The 20,168-nt window shown below is 42.9% G+C and overlaps 1 gene segment (V, D, J or C); it reads right to left on the bottom strand.

Annotated features, from left to right (window-relative positions):
• Positions 1 to 3,725: 3,725 nt before the first annotated feature.
• Positions 3,726 to 20,168, bottom strand: part of LOC140639540 (immunoglobulin heavy variable 3-74-like) — a 274,944-nt gene continuing 258,501 nt past the window's right edge. Inside the window, 2 exon segments of the V gene segment in view lie at positions 3,726 to 3,735; positions 4,119 to 4,422. Of these exon segments, the coding sequence occupies positions 3,726 to 3,735; positions 4,119 to 4,422 (314 nt within the window).

Raw genomic sequence — 20,168 nt, 5'->3', positions numbered from 1 at the left:
TGTGCTCCATCTCATGATCCATCCTCTCATGTTATGTTCTGAGGGTGTGTGTTTCGGGACAGCTGCTATGTGTATAAATATTAATGAAATCAGCAAAGCCAGCTACTGCCATGCTTCCGGGCATTGGGAGCTGCTCCCCTGCCGTGCTGACCATGAGTGGACTAACCTTCTCTGAAACAGCTTCACCGCCATGTAAGTTCATATGTAGACTATGGAATAGGATGGTAAGGCTGTTGGATATTGACATGACCAAGTCATGTTACCTGGTTGTTGCATATCCCATGATGAAAATGTTTGCATTTCAATAAAATGATAAAGAGTAAATAAGTCATGTAGGTCCCTTGAGGGGTTCCATTGAGGAAATCCTAAAGGGAATCTGATCTCACTTCCAGAGGGAGACTCACAGATGCAGGTGTGTTTGAAATGAGGACACAGGACACCAAATGTTCACCAGTGACAAGGAGCACACGTCACAACCATCAGTACAACACAACCCTGTAAGCTAATGGTGAGACACATATTCCACAGGGTTATCACATCCTTATCTTCTGAAAATGTTATAAAAGAACATCCTTAAACTGAAGTCCCAAAGTGTCTGGGTATCTCTGACTCTCTTGTATCATTATTCTCCTTCTGTGTGTCCACTGTGAGTTTTTAACAGATACCTATGGTTTGCAAGAAGTGAGTCCTAGTTCCAGGTGAGAAATGCACCCTTCGCTGGATGAGGGAGGCTAACGGATTCTTTTCAAAACAAATACAGCAGGGCAATGCCACAGCATCAATGTTTGCCTCATATCTCTCTGTGTGTCATAATAATCTTAAGATTATATGTTGCTACTCTGTGAAAAATGTTCAGGGTGTTTTGATAAGGATTTCTTTGAATACGTAGAAGGTTCTGGGCAGCATAGAGATTTTCACAATACTTATTTTTGGTTTTGTTTTAAATATTTATTTTTTTATTCAGGAGAGTCACACAGATGGAGGTAGAGACATAGGCAGGGGGAGAAGCAGGATCCTTTCCAAAAGCCTGATTCAGGACACCATTCCAGGAACCCAGGATCAGCCGAGCCAATTGCAAGCACTCAAACTCTGAACAACACAGGTGCCCTGACATTATTCATTGCTCTAATCCATAAGCATGGAAGGTTTTCCATCTCTTTGTGTCTTCTTCAATTCCTTTCATAGATAGCCAAATAGGTAGAAACATTTTGGCAAAAAAAAATCCTACAGCTGTAGGGCAAAACAATATTTGCAGAGAAGCTCTATTATAAAGTCTTTATCATCAAGATAGCCTGGTATGGCAAAAACAACACATAGATCAATGGAACAGAGCACAATATGCAGAAATGGACCCTCAAGTCTATGGGCAACTCCTCCTCAATAAGTAAGAAAAAATATCAAATGAAAAAAAGTCTCATCAATAAATGGATCTGAAAAAAATTGTACAGCCACCTGCATAAGAATGAATTGACCATTCAGCTACACCAAACACAAGCATAAACTCAAAGTGGATGAAGTACCAAAATCTGAGACACTAATCCATCAAACTCCTAGAGGAGAATTCAGGTAGCAACTTTTTTTTTCTTTTTTTTTTGGTAGCTACTTTTTGACCTCAGCTGCAGTGACTGCTATCAAGGCACCTCTCAAAAGGCATAGGAAACAACAGGGAAACATAGGGAAATTAAACTATTAGGACTTATTCAAGGTAGAATCTGTACAACAATGCAACAGGCAACAAAATAAAAGGCAACCTACAGAATAGGACAAGATATTTCCTTAACAAAGTCAGCACCCAACAAAACAAACAATTCAGTCAAGAAATGGAGAGAATGAACAAAAAGACATTTCTCCAAAGAAGACCTACACATGGCCAACAGGCAGATGAGAAAAGTGATCCACATGACTTGTCATCAGGGAAATACAAATGAAAACCACATTAAGATCCCACTTATACAACTCAGAATGGATAAAGTAACAAGGCCAGAAACAATAAATATAAGTGAGGATATCCAGAATGTGGAACTTTCTCTTTCACTTTTTGTGGGAATGCAGGCTTGTTCAGCCACTCCAGAAAACAGAATGGAATGTCCTGAAAAAGTGAGAATAAAGCCACCCTATGATTCAGTCATTACACTACAGGGTATTTACCCAAAATACACAAATGTAATGAAATATAGAGACCCCTTCACCCCACTGTTCACTGCAGCAATGTCCACAATAATCAAATGTGGGAGGAATCATGATGCCCTTCTACAGAAGAGTCAATAAAGAAACTGCAGAAGGAGCTTCAATGTCCATCAACAGATGAATAGATAAAGGACATATGGTCTATATATACACTGGGACATTACTCAGCCATTAGAAAAGATGAATACCCACCATTTGCTTCGACGTGGATGGACGTGGAGTGTATTATGCTGACTGAAGTAAGTGATTCAGAGAAGGACAAACATTGTATGGTTTCACTCATACAAAGAATATAAGAAATAGTGGAAGGGAGTAAAGGGGAAAGGGGATAGAATGAGTGGGAATTATCAGAGACAGTGACAGTACATGAGAAACTCCTAACTATGGGGAAAATAAAAAGAAAACAAGGAGAGTGGTAGGGGAGATGGTCTGGGAGTTGGGGTCCCTGGATGACAGGAGCTAAGGGGGACAATTTAAAGAATGAGTACTGGCTGTTATAATATATGTTTGCTAATCAAACTCTAATAAAAGTATACCCAAAATGTGGTTTATATATACAATGGGATATTACACAGCTGTCAGAAATGATGAATAACATGAAATAACATTTCCTTCAACATGGGTGGAACTGGAGGTATTATGTTGAGAGAAATTAATCACAGAAAGGCAATGATATGGTTTCATTCATATGTGGAATATAGGAAATATTGAAAGAGACCATAAAGGAAGGAGTGAAACTTAGTTGGGTAATACTACAGAAGAAGAAAAATCATGAGAGACCCTTAACTCTGAGGAAAGACACTGAGGGCCGCTGGAAGGGAGGGGGTGGGGGATGGGGGAACTTGGTGATTGTAGTTAAGGAGGGCACTTGATGTGATGAGCACTGAGTGTGTAGTAAATTTTGGTAAATTCAATTTAAACAAAGAAAAAAATGACTTTAGCCTGTCCCAACTCCTGGAACATCGTACATGGACTGGATGGATCAAACAACAGACACTCATTCTCACAGATCTGGAATCTGGGACGTCTGAGGTCCAGGTGCAGACTGATGTGGTGTCTGGAGAGCACCCACGTCCTAGCCCGTCCTTTCCCCATCACCTCACATGCAGCCAGGTTGCAAGGAGCTTTCCCAGGCCTGGTGTATTAGGGCCCTGATCGAATCATGAGGCTACACCTTCTGACCTTAGTGCTCCCCTGGGGCACTTCCGCCTCCCCAAATCCCATGGAGCAAGATCCTGTCCCCAACACTGACCCACAACACACCCCTAAGCTAGTGACCTCCCTGGCATCATCCAGGCATTTATGACGTGATGAGAGGCCTGCCTTGCTCTCATCAGATATAAAGGTGAAGGTATTTAATTAAAGCTTACACTCTCGTGATTGTGTGTCTGTGGGTGACCTCAGAGTCCACCTCCCTACCATGTCATGCTGGGAATTTTTCCCACTCCCAGGCCATTATTAACATTTTTGTAGAATGTCTCTTTTCTCTTGTGTTGAATGGAGATTATTGAATACCGTGATGTGCAAGACAACAGTTATCATGAAGTCCTGTGATCCAAAGAGAGTGCCAAAACGACTCATGAAAAGGTTCAGATGACATGAATGGAGTTATTTGTAATTGATTAATACTTTGGGTCAGGAAGAGTTAAGTACAAGGAAGTGCAAGTGCTATATTTGAATTCTAAGTCTCTAAGAAAGAGACTAAATCGGTAAACACACAATCAAGTGTTCAGAGAGACTCCTTGGGGGAAACTGCTCCATGGAGAGGAAGCCCAGACCCCGAGAGGAAACCTGCCAAGAATGTCCATCTGCACCTGCTCCTAGGCCTTCAAGACAAAAGTGGTGAGGAGTGCGCACCCCCTGGTGGTACTGATCCCCTTCTACAGGGAAGTGAGTGTCTGGACACACACTGAGGTCCCCTCACTGTGTACCTTGCACAGTAATATACGGCCATGTCCTCGGCTATCAGGCTGTTCATCTGCAGATACAGCGTGTTCTTGGCATTGTCTCTGGAGATGGTGAATCGGCCCTTCACAGTGTCTGCGTAGCTTGTGCTACTTCCACTACTGCTAATTTCTGCAACCCACTGTAGCCCCTTCCCTGGAGCCTGGCAGAACCAGCTCATGTAGAAGCTACTGAAGGTGAATCCAGAGGCCACACAGGAGAGTCTCAGGGACCCCTCAGGCTTCACAAGGTCTCCCCCAGACTCCACCAGCTGCACCTCGCCCTGGACACCTGCAGACATAAGACATCCTGGTCAGGAAATGGTCCCGCATCCCCTGTTTCTTTCACTCACCTGCACTCACATACTCAAGGTCCCTTGTTCTCCATGAATTACCTTTTAAAATAGTGACAAGGAAAACCCAGCTGAGCACAGACTCCATGGTGGTATGTCTGTGTTGTGCCCTGAGCACGGAATGGTGTCACCTGGGGATCCTGGGGCTGGGGCTCCTCTGCAGATTGAGGGTCAGGGCTGGGCTGGTTTAATCAGTATATGGAGCGCCCAATTTGCATGTCCTCTGACTATATAGTCAGCTCTAGTCTTAGATTCAATTCTTTACAAGTTATATGCAAGCATTACTTCACAACCGTACATCACTTTCTTTTGGTGGCACAGTGGATTTATGATGTTCTAAACCATCAACGTATTTATCTTCACATTTCTGTGCTTTTTTTAAATTTATTTTTAATTGGTGTTCAATTTACTAACATACAGAATAACCCCAAGTGCCCGTCACCCATTCACTCCCACCCCCCGCCCTCCTCCCCTTCTACCACCCCTAGTTCGTTTCCCAGAGTTAGCAGTCTTTATGTTCTGTCCCCTTTCTGATATTTCCCACACATTTCTTCTCCCTTCCCTTATATTCCCTTTTACTATTATTTATATTCCTCAAATGAATGAGAACATATAATGTTTGTCCTTCTCCGACTGAGTTACTTCACTCAGCATAGTACCCTCCAGTTCCATCCACGTTGAAGCAAATGGTGGGTATTTGTCATTTCTAATAGCTGAGTAATATTCCATTGTATACATAAACCACATCTTCTTTATCCATTCATCTTTCTTTGGACACCGAGACTCCTTCCACAGTTAGGCTATCGTGGCCATTGCTGCTATAAACATTGGGCTGCAGGTGTCCCGGCGTTTCATTGCATTTGTATCTTTGGGGTAAATCCCCAACAGTGCAATTGCTGGGTCGTAGGGCAGGTCTATTTTTAACTGTTTGAGGAACCTCCACACAGTTTTCCAGAGTGGCTGCACCAGTTCACAGTCCCACCAACAGTGTAAGAGGGTTCCCTTTTCTCCGCATCCTCTCCAACATTTGTTGTTTCCTGCCTTGTTAATTTGCCCCATTGTCACTGGTGTGAGGTGGTATTTCATTGTGGTTTTGATTTGTATTTCCCTGATGGCAAGTGATGCAGAGCATTTTCTCATATGCATGTTGGCCATGTCTATGTCTTCCTCTGTGAGATTTCTCTTCATGTCTTTTGCCCATTTCATGATTGGATTGTTTGTTTCTTTGGTGTTGAGTTTAATAAGTTCTTTATAGATCTTGGAAACTAGCCCTTTATCTGATATGTCATTTGCAAATATCTTCTCCCATTCTGTAGGTTGTCTTTTAGTTTTGTTGACTGTGTCCTTTGCTGTACAAAAGCTTCTTATCTTTTTTTTTAATTTATTTTTTATTGGTGTTCAATTTACTAACATACAGAATAACACCCAGTGCCCGTCACCCATTCACTCCCACCCCCCACCCTCCTCCCCTTCTACCACCCCTAGTTCGTTTCCCAGAGTTAGCAGTCTTTACGTTCTGTCTCCCTTTCTGATATTTCCCACACATTTCTTCTCCCTTCCCTTATATTCCCTTTCACTATTATTTATATTCCCCAAATGAATGAGAACATATAATGTTTGTCCTTCTCCGACTGACTTACTTCACTCAGCATAATACCCTCCAGTTCCATCCACGTTGAAGCAAATGGTGGGTATTTGTCATTTCTAATAGCTGAGCAATATTCCATTGTATACATAAACCACATCTTCTTTATCCATTCATCTTTCGTTGGACACCGAGGCTCCTTCCACAGTTTGGCTATCGTGGCCATTGCTGCTATAAACATTGGGGTGCAGGTGTCCCGGCGTTTCATTGCATTTGTATCTTTGGGGTAAATCCCCAACAGTGCAATTGCAGTCAACAAAAGCTTCTTATCTTGATGAAGTCCAAATAGTTCATTTTTTGCTTTTGTTTCTTTTGCCTTCGTGAATGTATCTTGCAAGAAGTTACTATGGCCGAGTTCAAAAAGGGTGTTGCCTGTGTTCTTCTCTAGGATTTTGATGGAATCTTGTCTCACATTTAGATCTTTCATCCATTTTGAGTTTATCTTTGTGTATGGTGAAAGAGAGTGGTCTAGTTTCATTCTTCTGCATGTGGATGTCCAAATTTCCCAGCACCATTTATTGAAGAGACTGTCTTTCTTCCAATGGATAGTCTTTCCTCCTTTATCGAATATTAGTTGACCATGAAGTTCAGGGTCCACTTCTGGATTCTCTATTCTGTTCCACTGATCTATGTGTCTGTTTTTGTGCCAGTACCACACGGTCTTGATGACCACAGCTTTGTAGTACAACCTGAAATCTGGCATTGTGATGCCCCCAGATATGGTTTTCTTTTTTAAAATTCCCCTGGCGGGATCCCTGGGTGGCGCAGCGGTTTGGCGCCTGCCTTTGGCCCAGGGCGCGATCCTGGAGACCCAGGATCGAATCCCACGTCAGGCTCCCGGTGCATGGAGCTTGCTTCTCCCTCTGCCTATGTCTCTGCCTCTCTCTCTCTCTCTCTCTCTCTGTATGACTATCATAAACAAAATAAAAAAATTAAAAAAATAAAATAAAATAAAATTCCCCTGGCTTTTCGGGGTCTTTTCTGATTCCACTCAAATCTTAAAATAATTTGTTCTAACTCTCTGAAGAAAGTCCATGGTATTTTGATAGCGATTGCATTAAACGTGTATATTGCCCCTTGTAACATTGACATTTTCACAATATTAATTCTGCCAATACATGAGCATGGAAAATACAGCATCCATTCCTGATCAAAACTCTTCAGAGTGTAGGGATAGAGGGAACATTCCTCGACATCTTAAAAGCCATCTATGAAAAGCCCACAGCAAATATCATTCTCAATGGCGAAGCACTGGGAGCCTTTCCCCTAAGATCAGGAACAAGACAGGGATGTCCACTCTCACCACTGCTGTTCAACATAGTACTGGAAGTCCTAGCCTCAGCAATCAGACAACAAAAAGACATTAAAGGCATTCAAATTGGCAAAGAAGAAGTCAAACTCTCCCTCTTCGCTGATGACATGATACTCTACATAGAAAACCCAAAAGTCTCCACCCCAAGATTGCTAGAACTCATACAGCAATTCGGTAGCGTGGCAGGATACAAAATCAATGCCCAGAAATCAATGGCATTTCTATACACTAACAATGAGACTGAAGAAAGAGAAATTAAGGAGTCAATCCCATTTACAATTGCACCGAAAAGCATAAGATACCTAGAAATTAACCTAACCAAAGATGTAAGGGATCTATAACCTCAAAACTATAGAACACTTCTGAAAGAAATTGAGGAAGACACAAAGAGATGGAAAAATATTCCAATCCACATTTCTATCTGTTGTCATGCCATCCAATCCCCACCCTTTATATAGATGTAAGTCCTTTCTACTTTGCTCACATTTCTGTGTCTTTATATTTTACAAGCTGCTATACATGCAAGATTAATACTATTTTTCTCCTGTTTGTCTTATGTCCAAGTAATTTTTAACCTATCGTAAAAACCTAAAAGGGAATGAGGGAAATCTTTCTGCCCCCAAAATGCTGTGTTGTGCCTTCAGAGAGTTCCTCCCATGACACCATGTGCTCAGTTAACATGTCCTGCAATAGTGATCTGGGTTCCTAGCTATGCACAGTCTGCAGGGAGACCCCAAGCAAAGCACCTCTGAAATTCTGGTGGAGACACTTCCCTGTAGCCCCAGATGCACTCACAGTCCACACTCACCATGAGGCCAGGAACTTTCAGGGCTTTGGAGAACCCCTTATATCCTTTAGGTTACTAAAGGTCACATCTATCTTCTCATGAAGACATATGCATCTCACAGGGCACTGCAACTCCATTGTCCAATAAGATACACACACACACACACACACACACACACTGTAGCTGATATTTGGAGTCAGGATCCCATTGTGCCCTTTTCCCTGCATCCAGCTCATGGGCATTGTCCTCCACCTGGACCCTGGGCCTGGGTGTGTGGCTTGTTTCAAGTCAACACAACTAAAGAAAATATGATTCAAGCAGATATAGGGAAGTGTGTGCATGTTGGGTTTGTCTGTCCTCCCAATGCCTGGGGTCCTGCAAGTCTGTGGATACGAGGGCTCAGCCCTGCCCCTCAGATGATAATTCCCAGGCTGACACACCATGTCATTGCTTCCAGAACTGTGCCTCATACCCACAGGGAGGTCTCAGTAAACATCAATGCTGTGGACATCCCCTTTGCCAGAAGGAACAGCCAGGGCCACGATTTGAGGTCATGGACATCACTGGACAGGGAAGGCTCCTCAGATGCAAATAAATGGTATCATGCAGAAATAGGGTTCCTGAACTGCTGAATGTTGGATCAGTGTCCCCTACCTGAGTGACAGGGGAGGATCTCTGAAGTGGGGGTTTCCCTCTTGGAGATCAGTTCCTGTCTCACCTGTGCAGAGGGGCTCATGTGTATGTCAGGTTTCAAGAAGAGAAGAGCTGCACATAAAAACCAGAGTGGAGGAGAAGAATCTGCTTCTGGTTTGGATGCAATACCTCCACACTAGAGCTTGATATTGTGTGTTTATGGTCCCCTTGTGCCTTCTTCATGGTGAGCAGTGCTTTGGGACCTGGGAGAACTCTGGTCACTGCTACAGTGTATGATTGTCCAGGTTGTTCTCACAGTTCTGTTCAATTGGGCTGTGCAAATAGCATATTAATGTGTTCAGGTGTGTGTCCCCTCCGACCTGGGCCAGACACTGGTTTCATTCCCATCATACAGGAGACACGGTCAGTGCAAGGACTCTGGGCTTTGCTGACTGCTGTGCTTTAGGGTGGACACCACCAAGTGTAAACATAGTCCTGGAGGAGAGGAGGGGCAGGAGCCGTCATGCATTGACCATCTCTGGCCTACAGCTGAGGGTGTGGTGACCCCATGATTGTGGAAGTGGTGACTCTGATAATTGGAGGAGCATAACTAGCTGCACGGTGTCAGGTGACTCAGGAGATGCTCCAGGTTGCCTGGTGGGTGGGACAGAAGAAGGGCAGGTGAATTGGGTCAGCTCTCTGAGAGTCGCCACAGCTTCTTAATGACAACTCTTTGCCCAAAAGCTCTGGTTCTGTACATTCATGGGACTCCTTCCTGCTGATTGCCCCTCTTCCTGACACCTGCTCCTTGCACCTCAGGCAGCAGGTCCTCCTGGATTCTGTGCTTCTGCCAGAACCCTCATAGACATTCCTGTTAAGCCAGCAGACCACGACCAGATAGAAGTATTGGCCAAGACCCCTATGAAAAGGAAGGAATGTCCGAGGTCCATGACATAGGGACCTGGGGTTGGTATGAATCTTGAGAGACCTGTCCTCAGGGGGTGTCACTTTTTCCCTGAACCCTTTCATTCTCCTCCTCAGACAGATGGGCATTCTGTAGCCCCTCAACTCTAATCCCTTTTGAGACACTGGTGTGTTGGTCCTGTGTACAGAGGGGCATCAAATATTCTCATGAGTAAATGCCTGTGATTTAGAGGGACTGGGTCTCAGCTGGAACCTACACAGGGGACTCCAGAGGGCTGGTATCATTCCTTGAACACAAGACATACAGTGAGAAAGCTGTGTTCTGTAACTGGTGCAGAGCTGGGTGCAGGATTGAGGGCTTTCTTGCCTTCCAAGTGGAGCTGGAACATGAGAGAAATGGTCACCACTGAGGGACCATGGTCTATACATGAGGACAAGAGGAAATGATCAGCTCTGCCAGCAGAAATCTGTGGGTGTTCAGAGAAACAGGAATGTAACCTGTTTCCTTAGGCTGAGTCCCTCACCTCAGTGCAAAGTTTAAATGGGTAGTCCATCATTGCTAATTATGTGTGTACCTGCTAATATTAGAGTACAAAAAATGTCCAGATAAGGATCAATGAATACAGAATTGATACATCAACAATAAAACTCTAAATCATATCAGGATTTCTCTGAGACATAGAAAGTCAAACAACATGAGCTTGCTAGTTTTAATGCTTTGAGACTCTTTCCTCTACTAACGTATGTGCTCAAGTCTTGGAGGTGAGGGGCATAAGCAGAGGAGGGAGAGAGAATGATAAAATATGCAACAGGGATGAATGACTTCCTTGTAAAAGATTTATAATTCATGAAATCATCAGAGCACATGCAGGGACCTGTCCATGAGGAGCACAGAGGATGAAGAACAAAAAGTGAAGAACCAGGATGGTTAGATGGAGCACATAAGCACATGTCCAGATGCCCCCTTATCCTCGTACTTCCCATGTGGAATTAGGGACTGCAAGGTGATGGGGGCTCATCTTGGAGCTAGTAACCATGGAAATGCCTGCGTTGTTGGGGCTCCGTGTCTCCTGTCGTGTGGGAAGGGGCCAATGGTCCTACCCTTTCAAACTAAGTTGAGAGTGTTCCTCCCAAGAACCATATGTGCCCCGGGTGAGTAAATGATCCTTTCAGCTTGACAGTAGGTGTTATTATGATTGTAAGTGTTGCTCTAGTTTCCATGGTACTTGGCTCTCAGGACAGCTGGGACCTCAGTGCAGAAGGTTGAGTCCATGACGTCATGTATCCATGGAAGTGATGTAAGAAAATGTAAGAAATGAAGAAAATTGGTAAGTCCTAGGTGAGGAGGACCAAAAGGCATATACATGAGGGCTGGGCACCATCTATTTCCAAGCTGAGGTCGTGCACATATGACGTGACTTTTTATGAAATTGGGAAAGGGGAAGCTGAGTCCTAGTTCCTGGGGATTTCCTGAGAGCAGGGTCTGAAGTGACCTTTCAGATGTCTATGTTCTCTCTGGGATCTCATTCAAAAAGCCCTGGCTCCTCTTGCTCCCATGAGGAAAATGTCTTCAAAGGGCTGACCAGGATCCTGGACACAGTCAGGAGGGAGGGTTGTGTTGCAGGTAGAACAACCTTCTGCCCCAAAGTCTGCTTACACGTTCATCAAACCTCCACCTAGGTCCTGGGCCTCCAATATGTTATGGAACCTCTGTGCTCCTCGCTCTCCTTCATCCTCTCATGATTAAAGTCCTGGATGTGCAAGTATGGGAAAAGGAGATAAATGCACAAATCATGCTGATTTTGGACAAAGCTGGGCCACTCCTCATGTTAAGTTCATTTGGGGCTGGCACACTGGCTGAGTTATAATGGGTGGACTTAACTTTCTGACACAACTGCACTCTCAGCTGCATTAATGTGTAAACTATGGGATAGGATGGCAGAGCTGTTAGATATTGTCGTCACCAGGTCCTGTTACCTGGATGGTGCAAGGACCCTTTACAAAAGGGATTGTATATAAAGTTAAAAGTCAAATGCTAAAAGTAGCTGAGGCACACAACTCACAGTAGTCAGTATGATACAACTCCATAAGGAGATGATGGCACTCAAATCCCTCAGGGTCATCACAGTCATCACTCCTGGAAACACCAAAGCATCAGTGTTTGGGTTCATGTGCCACTAATGTCTTAGCCTGTGCCCCAGGCTGGAAGAACTTCATAGACAGAGCGGATTAAACAATAGACACTCATTCCCACAGTTCTTGAGTCTAGGGATCTGAGGTCCAGCTGCAGGAAGATATGATGCCTGGAGAATGCCCATGTCCTAAGCCTCAATTCCCTGTCACCTCACATGGGCCCGGGGTGAAGGAGCTTTCCCAGTACTGGTGTATAAAGGACTAGGTCTCACAATGGGACTAAATCTCCTGACCTAAGTGCTCCCCGAAGGCCCCACCTCCTCCTCCCATCACCTGGACATTAGGTTTCACCACAGGGATGGTAGAAGACACACCCATTGAGATGACGCCAGCAGCTGAAGGATCCATGAGTTATTCCCTGCAGGTGGAATGTCCACCAATCCAGCTTCTCGCCCTGAGGAACCTCATGGATCCAGTAGAAGCCTCTGGTCTCTGAGTACACAGTGTACACTTGACCTTCTGAACCAGCTGGTGACCTTGGTAAAAGGACAGCTTGCACTTGAGAGTCTGGGCAATTCCTTGATCCAAGTTTATTATCACTTCATAAATTTTTCTGCTTCTCTTTAATCATTGTTCTCATTTATCCAGAAGTCAGATTTATTTTTTAGTGCTTGGGTTGTTTTTTTATGTATATTTTTTATTGGAGTTAGATTTGCCAAAATATAGTATAACACCCAGTGCTCCACACTTCAGGTGCCCCCCTTAGTTCCTGTCACCATGTCACCCATCCCACTGCCCACCTCTCTTGCATTGCTGATCTGACAAGAAAATGAGGTACATGGAGTTATTTGTATATTATTCATATTTAGGCAAAATATTAAATAGATATAAGCAACTCTGTCTCTTGTGCATATAAAGTAGTTGTTTTCCTATATAAACTAAGTTTCTGAATAAGTCCTTGCATAGTTAAGCACAAATTCCTTTGTTCAGAGAGGCTACCAGGGGGAAACTGCTCCTTGGAGAGGAAGCCCAAGACCCTGACAGGAAGCCTGCCCAGAACCTCCAACTGCACCTGCTCCTGGGCCTTCAAGACAGAAGTGGTGAGGAGTGTGCACCCCCTGGTGGTCCTGATCCTCTTCTACAGGGAGGTTTGTATCTGGGCTCACACTGAGGTCCCCTCACTGTGTCCTTCACACAGTAATACACGGCCGTGTCCTCGGATCTCAGGCTGTTCATCTGCAGATACAGCGTGTTCTTGACATTGTCTCTGGAGATGGTGAATTCACCCTTCACAGCATCTGTGTAGCTTGTGCTACTTCCACCGCTGTTAAAACCTGCGACCCACTGCATCCCCTTCCCTGGAGGCTGGTGAGCCCAGCCCATGTTGTAGCTACTGAAGGTGAATCCAGGGACCACACAGGAGAGTCTCAGGGACGCCCCAGGCTTCACCAGTTCTCCCCCAGGCTCCACCAGCTGCACCTCATGTGGACACCTGCAGACACAAGACATCCTGGTCAGAATACTGTCCCACATCCCCTGTTTCTCTCACTCGCCTGCACTCACAGACTCAAGGTCTCTTGTTCTCCATGAATTACCTTTTAAAATTGCCAGAAGTTAAACCCACGTGAGCAAAGACTCCATGGTGAGTTGTCTGTGTTCTGCCCTGATCCCCGAATGGGGTCACCTGGGGATCCTGTGGCTGGGGCTTCTCTCCCAGCTGCAGGGTTGGGAATGAATTGGTTTAATCAGTGGAGAGAGGGCCCTGTTTGCATATCATCTGAGTATACAATGAGAACTAGAATTAGATATGATCCTTTAAGTGTTATTAACAAGGATTGCTTTATATCTGCAGGCAACAGTATGTAATGTTTTGTGACTATATGAAGTGTGCTAATCTGTGAACAGATTTTCCTTCTCATCTCTTTATGTCTTTTGAAAAGCCTCTAATTAAGAAAATAATAAATAAAAAAATAAAAATCTCCCATCAATGTAGGTAATTTTTGTATTCAGTGTTTTGCCTTCATCCTTTTTTTTAATAAATTAATTTTTTATTGGTGTTCAATTTACCAACATACAGAATAACCTGTTTGCCTTCATCCTGATGTTTAATCCTAAATACTTTATTTTTAATGCCAGTGTCAGTGGGATTATTTTTAATTTCTTTTTATATGATAGCACATTAATGTGTGGAAACATGGCTTTATTTTCCATGTTTCTTGTATTTCTTTATTCCCTAAAATAATTCATTTGTCTAAGAATTTGTTTGTAGAGTTTGACCTTATAGAAATAATGTCATATGGAAAAAAATAATTTTTCCTCTATTTTGATGTAAGTACCCTTCTATCATTCCCTAAATTTCCTGTCTAGATCTTCCCATTGTTGTGGGAGAAAGATTTTCATTCTCTTCTCCTGGGTTTTTTGTCTGGTCTACCAACTCAGTAGAAATAAGACAGATCTAGGGGGAAATGTACTTCATTTTGCAAGTGTATGGGATACCTAGGATACTACATCCAGAAAACGACCAAAGTAGGCAGTTGTTGTGGCTCTTAGACAAGAAGACATTGGTTTTGGTGATAGTTAAAGAGATGATTTGGGTTTAGGTCAGTAAGTTAGTGAGGGAAATGACAAGGGATGTTGGTCCAGCCTTCTGGGCCCTAAGTTCCCTATTCCGGTGCTGAGGATGATTCTCACCTCCTGGTACAGAGACAAGAACATCCAATGTGTGATTTATTTCCTGCCATCACAGAGATATAGGAGGCTCAGTGTGCCTCCTCTGGGTGTTACCAGGTGACTCTTATTCAAAATAACCTAGGGTACCAGCTGACATGTTTGTGGTGTCCAGGTTATTGTCCTTCATGATACCATGTTGAATACTCATGGTGGGAATCAGCATCCTTGCCTGGCTATTGATTTGACTGGCAGGCTTCAGTTTTTCACTGTCAGATATGATGTTGGTGTGGCTTTTTTGGAAATCACCACTATTTTGTTGACAAAAATCTTCTTCTGCCTTGAGTGTTAAGATGTTTTGAAGATAAAAGTCTATTGGATTTTGTTAAATGGTTGTAGGCATCAAAGGAAAGGATGATGTACATCCAATTGTTCACTCTGTTACTATAGTGGGCCCCATTTATGATCTGGGTATATTGAAGGATCCTTGCATGCCAGGGCTGGTTTTCTCTAGGTCATCTTGTATGATCCGTTCCATGTGCTGTTGCATTCAGGATGCCAGGATTTTTGTGTTTATGTGTATCTGAGATATTGTGCATGAGTCCCTTCCTGTAGGGTCCTTGACTTGCATCAGAGTCATCCTGGCCTCCTTAAATGAATTTGATCATGAACCATTTTAATTGATTGGAAGGTTTAGAGATGTTTTGGCCTTAATTCTTCTTAAGATATTTGGTAGAATTCATAGATAAAGTAATCTGATCTTGGATTTTTTATGCTTGTTATTTTTGTATATTTTTATTGGAGTTTGATTTGCTAACATATAGTAAAACACCAAGTGCTCATCCCATCAATTGCCCCTCTCAATGCCCATCTTCCAGTCACATCATCCTCCCACTCACTTCCCCTTCCACTACCCATTGTTCATATCCCAGAGTTAGGAGACTCTCGTGTTCTGTCTCCCTCTCTGATATTTCCCACTCATTTTCCCTCCATTCCCTTATAATCCCTTTCACTATTTCTTATATTCCCCATATTAGTGAAACCATATGATGATTGTCCATCTCTGATTGACTTACTTCACTCAGCATAATGCCCTCCAGTTCCAACTACATTGAAGCAAATGGTGTATTCGACATTTCTTTTATTTATTTATTTATTTATGATAGGCACACAGTGAGAGAGAGAGAGAGGCAGAGACACAGGCAGAGGGAGAAGCAGGCTCCATGCACCGGGAGCCCGACGTGGGATTCGATCCCGGGTCTCCAGGATCGTGCCCTGGGCCAAAGGCAGGCGCCAAACCGCTGCGCCACCCAGGGATCCCTGTATTCGACATTTCTAATGGCTGAGTAATATTCCATTACATACATAGATCACATCTCCTTTATCCATCATCTTTCGATGGACACCAAGCCTCCTTCCACAGTTTGGCTATTGTGGACATAGTTGCTATGAACATTGGGGTGCAGCTGTTCTGCCATTTCACAAAAATCCGTATATTTGGGGTAAATCCCCAGCAGTGCAATTTCTGGGTCATAGGGCAGATCTATTTTTAACCTTTTGAGGAACCTCCACACAGTTTTCCAGAGTGGCTGCACCAATTCACATCCCCAACAGTGCAAGATGGTTCCCCTTTCTCCACATCCTCTCCAACATGTGTTGTTTCCTGTCTTGTTAATGTTCACCATTCTCACTGGTGTGAGGTGGGACCTCATTGTGGTTTTGATTTGTAATTCCCTGATGGCAAGGGATGTGGAGCATTTTCTCATGTGCTGGTTGGCCATGTGTATGTATTTCTCTATTAAATTTCTGTTCATGTCCTTTTTAAAAATGATTATTTATTTACATATTCATTAGAAACACAGAGAGGTGAGAGAGAGAGGCAGAGACACAGGCAGAGGGAGAAGCAGGATCCATGCAGGGAGTCTGATGTGGGACTTGTGCCTGGGTCTCTAGGATCACGCCCTGTGGTGAAAGTGTCACTAAACCACTGAGCCACCTGGACTGCCCTGTTCATGTCTTTTGCTCATTTCATGATTGGATTGTTTGTTTCTTTTCTGTTTTGTTTAATTAGTTTTTATAGATCTTGGATACTAGTCATTTATCTGAAATGTCATTTGCAATATAGTATCCCATTCCGTAGGTTGTCTTTGAGTTTTGTTGACTGTTTCTCTTGCTTCAGAAGCATTTTATCCTGGTTAAGTCCCAATAGTTCATTTATGCTTTTATTTTCCTTGCCTTCATAGATGTATCTTGCAAGAAGTTGCTGTGGCCAAATTCAAAAAGGGTGTTGCCTGTGTTCTCCTCTAGGATTTTGTTTGTACATGGAAGTAAAAATTCTCAACAAATTATTAGCCAATAGCCTCCAACAGTATATTAAGTGGATTTTTCTTCATGATGAAATAGGATTTATCACCGTGATGCAACATTGGTTCAATATTTGTAAAACAATCAACATGATCGATAACATAAACAAGAGAAAAAAAACAAGAACCGTATGATCTTCTTCATAGATGCAGAGAAATCATTTGACACAATACATCATCCATTCCTGAGAAAACAACTAATGTTTGAGTGGATATGAAGACAGGGGAACGCTCTTGCACTGTTGGTGGGAATGTGAACTGGAGCAGCCACTCTGGAAAACTGTGTGGAGGTTCCTCAAAGAGTTAAAAATAGAGCTACCCTACCCCCCAGCATTTGCACTACTGGGGACTTATCCCAAAGATACAGATGAAGTGGGAGATAGAGACACCTGCACCCCAATGTTTATAGCAGCAATGTCCACAATAGCCAAACTGTGGAAGGAGCTTCTGTGTCCATCAAAAGATGAATGGATAAAGAAGATGTGGTATCTGCATACAATGGGATATTACTCAGCCATTATAAACGAAGAATACCCACTATTTGCTTCAACGTAGATGGACCTGAGGGTATTATGCTGAGTGAAGTATGTCAATCAGAAAAGGAGAAATATTATTTGGTTTCATTCATTTGGGGAATATAAAAAATAGTGAAAGGGATTAGAGGGGAAAGGAGAGAAAATGAGTGGGAAATAACAGTGAGGGTGACAGACCATGAGAGACTCCTAATTCTGGGAAACTTACAAGGGATGGTGGAAAGAGAGGTGGTCAGGGGGGGTGGAGATGACTGAGCGACAGGCACTGAGGGGGCTCTTGACGGGATGAGTACCAAGTGTTATGCTATATGTTGGCAAATTGAACTGCAATAAAATATACAAAAATAAGAAAAATATCTTCAGAGTGTAGGGATAGAGGGAATATTCCTCAGCATCTTAAAAGTCATCTACCCAAAGCACACAGCAAGTATCATTCTCAATGGGGAAACACTAGGAGACTTTTCTCTAAGATCAGGAACACGACAGTGATGTCCACTCTCACCACACTGCTATTCAACATAGTACTAGAAGTCCTAGGCTCAGCCATCAGGCAACAAAAAGTTATTAAAGGAATTCAAACTGGCAAAGAAGAAGTCAAACTGTCTCTCCTTGCATACTCCACCCCAAGATTTCTAGAACTCCTACAACAATTCGGCAGTGTGGCAGGATACAAACTCAATGCCCAGAAATCAGTGACATTTCTATACACTATCAATGAGACTGAAGAAAGAGAAATAATGAATCAATCCCATTTACAATTGCACCCAAAAGCATAAGGTACCTAGGAATAAACCTAACAAAAAAGGTAATGGATCTATACCCTAAAAACAATAGAACACTTCTGAAGAAAGTTGAGGAAGACACACAGAGATGGAAAATTATTCCATGCTCAAGGATTGGAAGAATTAATATTGTGAAAATCTCAATGCTACCTAGGGCAATATACATGTTCAATGCAATCACTATCAAAATACCTTGGACTTTCTTCAGAAGTTGGAACCAATAATATTAAGATTTGTATGGACTCAAAAAGACCCTTGACAGCACTTGACAGGATGAGCACTGGGTGTTATCATATATGTTGGCAAATTGAAGTCCAATAAAAATACACAAAAAATAAACATAAAAACACAAATCATTGTGTTATTTGAATAATTAAGCCATAATATTTGTCATGCACAGTGATACTCTTTCATCGAAGGAGAGAAGAGATGGGGTCTGAGGAGATCCTGAAGACACAGCATGTCACATGATGTAGTTTCCAAATGCCCATGGTCCCCAGTCGTGCTCCCCTATATTTTCTCTCTCAACCTGCACCTGTGGTCTCATGAGGATAGTCCTACAGTTAGTTCTCTGAGCAAGAATGAAGGTGAGCCTGGTTCATAGAGGGTTATGCATGATATTCATTCAATACTTAAATGTGGTACTTACGAATCTCACCACATTCTCCACCACCCAGAAACACCTGGATGTATGGAACAGAATTTCCTCTACCCATATATGAGTAAGTTAAGATGATTGGGGATTAAGCGTTTAGTAATCTTGTCAGGAAATGTATGGGACAAACTTTAGGGCAAACTGACAGAAGAGAATATATATTTGGCAGTTGAACAAGGTAGGTGCACACAGCAGCTTTTATTCTCATGATGTTACAGAATGAGGACTGTAGTTATCATGCATATTTCCTTATTTTTTCTGTGAATATGTTTTTTTGTTTGTTTTCTTCCCTCTATTTTTTCTTTGTCATTTTTTAAAAGATTTTTATTTATTTATTCATAGAGACACAGAGAGAGAATGAGAGGCAGAGACACAGGCAGGGGGAGAAGCAGGCTCCACGCAGGGAGCCCGATGTAGGACTCTAACCAGGGTCCCCAGGATCACGCCCCGGGCTGCAGGCAGCACCAAACTGCTGCACCACCAGGGCTGCCCTTTCTTTTTCATTTAACATATGATATATAGACTTTATTTTATTTTATTTTTATAATAAATTTATTTTTATTGGTGTTCAATTTACAAACATACAGAATAACACCAAGTGCTCATCCCGTCAAGTGCCCCCCTCAGTGCCCATCACTCATTCACCCCAAACTCCCGCCCTCCTCCCCTTCCACTACCCCCAGTTCATTTCACAGAGTTAGGAGTCTTTATACTCTGTCTCCCTTTCTGATATTTCCCACACATTTCTTCTCCCTTCCCTTATATTCCCTTTCACTATTATTTATATTCCCCAAATGAATGAGAACATACACTGTTTGTCCTTCTCTGATTGACTTACTTCACTCAGCAAAATACCATCCAGTTTCATCCACGTTGAAGAAAATGGTGGGTATTTGTCATTTCTAATGGCTGAGTAATATTCCATTGTATACATAAACCACATCTTCTTTATCCATTCATCTTTCGATGGTCACTGAGGCTCCTTCCACATTTGGGATATTGTGGACATTGCTGCTAGAAACATCGGGGTGCAGGTGTCCCGGTGTTTCATTGCATCTGAATCTTTAGGGTAAATACCCAAAAGTGCAATTGCTGGGTCATAGGACAGGTCTATTTTTAACTATTTGAGGAACTTCCACACAGTTTTCCAGAGTGGCTGCACCAGTTCACATTCCCACCAACAGTGTAAGAGGGTACCCTTTTCTCTGCATCCTCTCCAACATTTGTGGCTTCCTGCCGCCTTGTTAATTT

Source organism: Canis lupus, chromosome 9 (assembly GCF_048164855.1).
Source record: "Canis lupus baileyi chromosome 9, mCanLup2.hap1, whole genome shotgun sequence".
Taxonomy (NCBI): domain Eukaryota; kingdom Metazoa; phylum Chordata; class Mammalia; order Carnivora; family Canidae; genus Canis; species Canis lupus.
The sequence above is the reverse complement of the archived record's forward strand: the minus strand, read 5'-3'. Positions and strand labels throughout refer to the sequence as shown.